Raw genomic sequence first — 7,887 nt, forward strand, 5'->3', positions numbered from 1 at the left:
CTTAGGGGGATTGCTGTGACCTCGTTGGGCTTAGAGGGATTGCTGTGACCTCGTTGGGCTTAGAGGGATTGCTGTGACTTCTGTGGGTTGAGTGATGGATGTTTGTTGAACCTTATTTCCTGATATCCAACAGTGACCTCGACCCCCTGGAAGCTCCTCACTGGTCTGTTCGAGTCAGGACAGCTGACAACCTTCAGTGCTTACTGGGTAGGTAACTGGTTCCCACTCAGCTTTGAACCGTGTTTCAGTCACTTCTAAACTTTTTTTTGCAGCATGCTTCAAATGTTTCAGTAGAATAGCAACTAAACACGTTTACACAGAACATGTAGTTTAAACGATGTTAAACTATTTTACTTGCGATGAACCTTTAATAGTTGAAGGAGTTTATCTGGATTTTATGTTCTGCCTTTATTTGTGTGGATCTGTTAAACCACCCAGGGGTTTTTCTTCTAGGAGACTTTATCACCGAGTTCTTTAAGCTTTGCTGTCGGAAGGAGTCAGCAGAGGAGGTTCTGGGTCGCAGCCACGCTGAAGAAGAAGGCCCAGGTCAGTTTGCTTTATTCTCTACAAAGATCCAGAACCTTTAAAAGGTTCCTGTTTTTTCTAAGGATCAGGCCAACGTCTCTGGAAATGTCTGGAAGTTTCTCCAAGATAAGGACGGAAATACGTTTAATTTCCACACCTTCCCCTCTGCTCAGTTTTCTGAGCCCTCTCTGGATGTCAGCGTAGATGTAGATTCTCCATCAGGGTTCTGATTTCTGTCTTTAATTTAAAAAAAACAATGGTCTGGAACTAGTTTCTGGTTCGAGACCAAACCACAAACTCAACTGATTCTGGGACATTTTCCAAAGTTCACCAACCATACTTGAAAAGATCTAAACTTTACCGTTTGATAGTTTGATCTTGAAGGGTCCAGAGTTCCAGCCCTTTGAAATTAATTGACATGTTCTATATCTCCTCCCTGCAGAAAACAGCGACATCAGCTCTGCTTTGTCCAAACTGACGGAGCCAGCAGCGCCCGTCCCACTCAGCAAACTGTCCGTGTCTAGCATGGTCCACAGCGCCCGGAAGCACATCCGCCGCCGCCGCCACATCGACGAGTCGCCACTTAACACCGATGTCCTCAACTCCATTCTTCTGGTAGGTTTAAGTCTCGGAAGCTCCTCCTGTGGAGGAGGTTCAGAGCATGTCGGTGTGAAGAAGGCGTTCTCTGAATTGAAAAGGTGTTTCCTTTCTTAGTTCCTCTTCCCCGATGCTGCAGTGGAGAAGACGGACAGAGAGAAAACCACACCGTCCAACTCCTCCAGGAAGACGGACCAGGAGCGGAGCTCACAGGATGTATGTCTGCCTGCTTTCATCATGAAATTATCAGTATCTCTAGGAGAACCACGAACAAGATGAGCTGCAGCAGTTCTGTTCCATCCCTGCTGACCGCTGGAGGGTGGTGCTGAAAGCAGTGAATGTTATTTTCCTGCATTCGCAGTTCAAGTCATTAAATAAAAGCTGCAGCCTTGTTTCCACTACGGCTGCTTAGACGGTCTGGGTCATATCAGGAATGTCAAATCCAGGTTTTATTGCTCTAAGCCCATAGAATCAGGTAATAAAGGAACCAGTTTAGCACGCCTCCTGGACACCGCCATGCCCGCTGGTTTCACATTGTCCAGATGTGTCGACCCAGATTATTTAAGCCAATTTTCACTTAGTTCAGAAACCGCCATCATAAGAGGAGAAAAAAAGCTTTTTTAAACAACATTGAACAGGAAATTGTAAAGTTGTTTTAAGATGAGCTCAATGAACTGACCTTTTCCTGTATCAGGTACGATTATTCTTTAAAAGTGATTAACCAATTAACCCAGCTGACAATTTCTAGTGTAATATTCTAATTACAAAACCATCGGCCAGAATTAAACAGCTGTTCTGTTTTTATTATAAAAGAGTAAAGGCAGAGAAAATATTGTTGACAAAGAATAAAGTGGCTTTTAAGAAAAGCGTTTTAATTTAGCCCTAGAAGCAAGTTGATACTGCAAGTAGAAGTGATGATGTCAGAAGACCAAGCTGGTCCAATCAGAAGCAGCCGAACCTTCCTGATGGGAAAGATGAAGACGGTTCCCCAGAGAGAAGCAGATACCAGAACCTGTGGATCTAATGGAACTTTCTGGACATGTAGTTCATAGTTCCTGCCTAGTTTTTTCCAAGGTGTCTGTTCCCATCAATCATTTCTTTACACTCTGAGTGACGTTCATGTTGATATTGTGCAGCTCTAGCTTATCATCCATCATAGCTGCAATGTTCTGTCATTGCTTCATAAGTTTTTCAAGCCTGCGTCTGGAGCCCCGCTAGCCCTTAGCATCGTCGTCTACAGAGGTCCAGGATGCATCTTGGTTTAGAAGGTATTTCACCCACTGATGCTTAGCAATCAGTCCAGGGACGTCACATGGACTAGCCACTCTGCTTTTATGGAATTAAATACCAAATGATGAAAAATACTAATATTAAAGGAGGACTGCGCCAGAGCTCGGCTTCTAACTCTAGTCTCTGACCATGACCCTCTAGTTGGGTCCCTGTGGTTGCTTCTCTGAAAGTTCCTGGTTTCTCTCTCTAGAACCTGTTCCTCCACCTGAAGTCGGCGCCTTCAGACAGCCTGACGTACCGCCTGGCCTTGTGTCTCTGCATGGTCAACTACAGCTACGGCGGCCTGCCTGCCGTCACCCACCTCTGGCAGGAGTTTGTTCTGGAGCTGCGCTACCGCTGGGAAAACAACTACCTGATCTATGGGTGGGTTAACAGACGGACCGTCGAAGCTTTAAAACAGCTGAAATCAGAGAGCTGAACATGGCAGATTATTAAACCATGAGTGGAACCAATTCTATTCAGTTTATTTCTATAGCTCCAATCTCAGGTCTCTTTACAGTTCAACAAAACAACCAAGCAAAATGAATCAAAAGTTTCTATCTAAGGAAAACCAGCTGATTGCATCGAATCATTGACTCTTCAGCAATCCCTCACACTGAGCATGCTTGTAGTGACAGTGGAGAGGAAACCAGTGATGTTTGGCATCAAAGGAGGGAGATGCTGATTAACATGAAGTGTTGCTTCCTGTGCAGGTTAGCAGCTGGACCTCCTGACCTTCGCTGTTGTCTTCTGCACCAGAAGCTCCAGGTAGCGAAGCTGCTCCGTAAAAAGATGGAGAACCTTCTGCTGGTCGTCCCATCATGTTTAAAATGCTTCTGATTGTGGACAGATGCTGAACTGCTGCATAGAGAGGAAGAGGAGCAGAGATGAAGCTCGTAAGGCTCAGGAGGGCAGCAGAGAGAGGGAGCGCCCGGCGTCAGGAGGACGAGCCTCCGCCTCCTCCACCAGAGAGGGCTCTGGAGGAAAGTCCTGGGACTCCTGGAGCGACAGCGAGGACGAGTTCTTTGAATGCCTGAGTGACCAGGGGGACATGGAGGCGTCCCAGAACGAGGGGGGGAGGGACGGCAGTAAGGGGAAAGCTGAGGGCCGTCTGCACCCCTACAACAACATGACCCTGCTGGCGTCTGCAGAGCCGCTCTATGTTCCCGTCACTCAGGTAGCCTCCCTCTGCTTCTTCCTCTGGAGGTAGAGCGCTGCTGTTGGGTCTGACTGCGGCGGCTCCGTTTGTTCAGGAACCGGCGCCCATGACGGAGGATCAGCTGGAGGAGCAGTCGGAGGTCCTGGCTAAGTTGGGGACGTCAGCTGAAGGAACCCACCTGCGTGCTCGGATGCAGAGCGCCTGTCTGCTCTCGGATATGGAGTCCTTTAAGGTGAGCCCCCCCCCCCAGTAGATGTTCAGTGATGCTCCACCCAGCCCAGGTCTCTGGCTGTAGAACCCAGGCCTCTACCTGTGCTCCTCCTCAGGCGGCCAACCCCGGCTGTCTCCTGGAGGACTTTGTCCGCTGGTACTCACCCAGGGACTACGTCGAAGAAGAAGTGGTGGACGAGACGGGGCAGACGGTCCTGAGAGGAGAACTCAGCGCCCGAATGAAAATCCCAGGGAACATGTGGGTGGAGGCCTGGGACTCTGCCAGAGTGACGCCTGCGCGCCGCCAGAAGAGACTGTTTGACGACACCAAGGAGGCAGAGAAGGTGAGATCAACTTCTGACCAGATGTTCTTCTCCAGGAAGTAGATCTGAATCCAGTCAGACCGCTCCTCAGTTCGGAGAAAATTTAGAACGGGTCTTCTTCAGGGTCAAAGGTCAAACACTGTCCTTTCTGCAGGTGCTGCATTATCTGGCCATGCTGAAGCCTGCAGACCTGGCTCATCACCTGCTGCCCTGCATTCTTCATGCTGCCATCCTGAAGCTGAAGCAGGAAGGTAAGACCTGCCCATCATCTAGAGGTCTGAGGTGGGTCCAAACTGGAACCAGTCCAGAGCAGAAGCAGCAACCTTCAGGAGCTTCTAGCTCCTCCTGGACTCAGTGGGACCTCCTGGGTTTGGAGCAGATTCTGAGCCAGAAGCAGCTCCAGCCTGGTTCCAGGTCCTCCTCCACCTTCAGTCTTTCTCTCCATCCTGGATCTTTGCTCTCATGTTGCTTTTTAGCCACTAATTGATTTTAGCAGAAACCCCAAAAGGGAGTTCTTCGCACACGTTCTGGTCCTCCTCAGATCCGAGGCTGACGTTCCTCCCAGCTGGGCCGTCTGGGCCAACTGCCCCAAGCCTTCTTCTCATGATGGAGGATCATGTCAGTGCAGGGATGCTGCTGTTGCCCTGGAAACCACCTCCGTCTGATTCCTGATAGTCCCACAGAGATGGTTTCTTCCTGTAGGGGTCAGCTGACCAGGGCAGGTAGACTTTAACCCCCCCAAGTGCAACAGGGTGTTCAACCAAACATGGAGGCACCAAAGAGGCTCTAATCCCCTTCAGTTAGCATCTTTAGCTCCTATGCTAACTGGAACCGGTTCTGCCAGGGCGGCGGCGCTAGCTGGTGTCTGCTTTCTAACAGGAGAATCAACAGTTTGATAGAAACACATTAGAGTAGGCTGTGAGAACTAAAACAGTTAGATTGGACCCCTGAAGCCGTCTGTAGATCCTGAAAGCCTCTAAAGTTCCCACAGACTGCTTCTTCCAGCCCTCCAGTCGCCTGCAGGCAGGAATCTGACGAGCTTCAGCCTCCAGAACATCAGAGCAGTGATTCCTTCCAGTCTCAGCAAAGGGAAGCAATTCCCATCTCATCGTATGGCTGAACGATCAGCAACTGCCCAGAGGTTAGCGGAGCAGGTTAGCTGCTGAAGCAGCCTTCAGTTTATCATCTGCTGATCCGTACCTGCTGCTCCACACAACTTTCCAACATGGCGGAAGGGGGAGGAGCTTCTTCCCGAAAGAAGCTGAAGCTGGTTTTGAAAAAGTCTGACAGCACAAAGCTGTTTGCAGACCTTTAATGATGGCGGCAGATTTATTTCAGCTAAAACACAAACCGAACATGATGCTGCTTCTAGAAATCAGTGAATAGATCATGACAGATAAGCTGCCTTAGACTGAAGGGAAATCCTTCATTTGAGGCTCTTTTCACTGTTTTATTACTTTTTATAAGCTGTTATTTTTGCCGTTTTTACTATTTTGATAGTTTTTTTTTTCTCTCATATTTCTGATTTGTTTCTCTGCAGGTGAAGCAGCAGAACTTATTTAAAGTAGTTTTGTTTCCTCTAATATTATTTTAAGGTTTTAAAGACTGTATGCAGGGATATTCCTATAATTCCAAAGATCTGGATGATAAACGTGGAGAATAAAATGGATGCAGTGATCAATTGATCATTTTTATCCCCAGTCTGAACTTTGACCCTGAATCCAGGCTCTCCCTCTTCTCCCCTCCCTGATAAAGTGGCCGTTTGTTTTCAGCGCGGTGAAGCTAGCTGCTTCCTGGAGGGGGCGCTCTAAGGCCCGTTTGGAGCTGACTCTGGTTCTGATGAAGGAAACATCTGAGACGTTTCATGGTTCTACGGATCTTCAGAGCTTTCTGCTCCAGAGACCATTTTCCAGGACTTCCCGTTGTTTTGAAAAAGTGCTTTCTTCTGCTGCCATGCTGGTATCTCACACAGGTGTCAGACATCATACTGCCACCTGTGGGCTGGAGGGAGAAGGTCAGCGTCTTAAGTCTCGTTAAACTGAGCGGCTCTGCGGTTGGAAAATTGTGATTTCATTGCAGATGCAGTTTATTGGCCTACCCTCGTTAGAAGAGGTCAAAGGTCAAATTTAGGTGTTTTAGAGCAGGCCTGCTAACATTATAGAGTGTCCAATGTTTGCCCCCTGTTGGTTGGTGGTGCTTCTTCTTTGAAATAAACGGACTTTCATCCTCTGTGACGGTTTTCTTCATCTCTGTCCTCCAGAGTCGCTGGAAAACATCCCATCAGTGGAAAAGAGCCTCCAACAGGCAACCAGCCAAGCTAACAAGCTGCTGCACGCCGCTAACCGGGACCACAAGAAGGTGGAGGTCAGTGCTGCAGTACCTTTGAGGCCCTCTAGGGCTTAGACACTGTTCTGACCTCATGCATGTCCGACTGTTTCAGGATTTTATCAACCAGTTGGTTGCCATGGAGACGGCGATCGCTGAAGCGCGTTCGCTCCAGGCCAAGTTTGCTGTGGATGAGGAAGAAGATAATGAAGGTCCGGCGGAGCTGAAGCGGTAAGTTCCTCCTGCGAGTCCCGATGAGGAGCCGTGAACCTGCAGAGCTTCCTGAGGAGAACTCGCTGTTCTCTTTGTTCAAGGTTCATCACCTCCCTGCTGGAGGAACCGGAGGTGGAGGTGATGGGAGCTGGACAGGCCCGGATCGGCAGAACCATCCACAGGCTGTTCATCAACGCTCAGCGGGTGAGTCGCTATCCACTGTCAGGCCGCCATGCAGCGTTAGATCTGTCCCGGGTCGCTCACTGGCAGCTTGGGCGCTTCTGTTTCAAGAGGCTGGTGCTGATTGGCTGAGTCCCCCACAGGGCAGGTTGTGGTCTATCTAGGAGGTTCTTCCTCCTGGTTGGTGGAGACCTCCCTCCTGCTAAAGGTCACGACGTCTGTAGTGACCTCTGACCTTTCTCTGGGTCCTGTCACCTGAGGAACCTGGACTTATTTGCTGAATTCGAATCCAGCGTCTGCGTTCTCCAAACATTGGTCGGCTGATGACGTCATAGCGCGGCGCCGAGGTCTCTTTAGATTCCAAGACTCCTCATCATGCGGCCGATAAATGCGTCATTCTTTTTGCCCGATTTGAAGGCCGGGTCCGCTGTGTCCTCGCTATCCTTGGTTTTTCCAGGATTCATTGAGAGACCAAGCAGCCCAGCTGCTCTGTGCTCAGAGGATAAAGGGAAATGGCGCCGAACAGTGGTGAATATTGGAAGTGCAGTTTAATATAATCCAAGTCAGTGAATAGTTCTCTCTAAAATGAATGAAAATAGTTGTTTTAATGGTCAGATATGTGTCAGTAATGTTTGGTTTATTCTGTTACTGTGTTAAAATCATTCAAGCTCAGATTCTAATATCTCTGCAGGGTTGGGACTATTAATCTGATATCTGAGACGACCGTACTGCTGCTGAAGCTCCTTAGAAAGCAGCCAGAACAGCAGGGAGAAGCTCAGCATCCATTCTTTTCCTGCTTTGTGTGTCACCTGTAATGGTTGCTAGGCGACAGAACATACGGACGATGAAATCCAGAGAAGGCTGGACCTGTTTGAATCCACAGCCGTAACTCTTCCAGCCTCCTTCTTTTTACAGACCTAGGAGGATCCTGTCCAGGTAGACCGGGTCCGGGTCCGAGGAGGGTCCTGTCCAGGTAGACCGGGTCCGGGTCCTAGGAGGGTCCTGTCCAGGTAGACCGGGTCCGGGTCCTAGGAGGGTCCTGTCCAGGTAGACCGGGACCTAGGAGGATCCTGTCCAGGTAGACCG

The 7,887-nt window shown here is 49.2% G+C and overlaps 1 protein-coding gene across 1 annotated transcript in view; it reads left to right on the forward strand.

Moving 5' to 3' along the window:
* The window catches only part of rab3gap1 (RAB3 GTPase activating protein catalytic subunit 1), a 16,376-nt gene extending 9,156 nt beyond the window's left edge, over positions 1 to 7,220 (forward strand). Inside the window, exons 8-21 of the mRNA XM_015403940.1 lie at positions 6 to 73; positions 134 to 207; positions 454 to 546; positions 968 to 1,140; positions 1,240 to 1,338; positions 2,603 to 2,775; positions 3,105 to 3,159; positions 3,242 to 3,568; positions 3,645 to 3,782; positions 3,877 to 4,104; positions 4,238 to 4,334; positions 6,344 to 6,447; positions 6,524 to 6,639; positions 6,723 to 7,220. Of these exons, the coding sequence (XP_015259426.1) occupies positions 6 to 73; positions 134 to 207; positions 454 to 546; positions 968 to 1,140; positions 1,240 to 1,338; positions 2,603 to 2,775; positions 3,105 to 3,159; positions 3,242 to 3,568; positions 3,645 to 3,782; positions 3,877 to 4,104; positions 4,238 to 4,334; positions 6,344 to 6,447; positions 6,524 to 6,639; positions 6,723 to 6,933 (1,956 nt within the window). The 3' untranslated portion in view covers positions 6,934 to 7,220. The remainder of the gene's footprint in view (positions 1 to 5; positions 74 to 133; positions 208 to 453; positions 547 to 967; positions 1,141 to 1,239; positions 1,339 to 2,602; positions 2,776 to 3,104; positions 3,160 to 3,241; positions 3,569 to 3,644; positions 3,783 to 3,876; positions 4,105 to 4,237; positions 4,335 to 6,343; positions 6,448 to 6,523; positions 6,640 to 6,722) is intronic.
* Positions 7,221 to 7,887: the final 667 nt, after the last annotated feature.

The sequence above is a fragment of the Cyprinodon variegatus genome, unplaced genomic scaffold (genome assembly GCF_000732505.1).
Source record: "Cyprinodon variegatus isolate N-32 unplaced genomic scaffold, C_variegatus-1.0 Scaffold1597, whole genome shotgun sequence".
NCBI classification, from domain to species: Eukaryota; Metazoa; Chordata; class Actinopteri; order Cyprinodontiformes; family Cyprinodontidae; genus Cyprinodon; species Cyprinodon variegatus.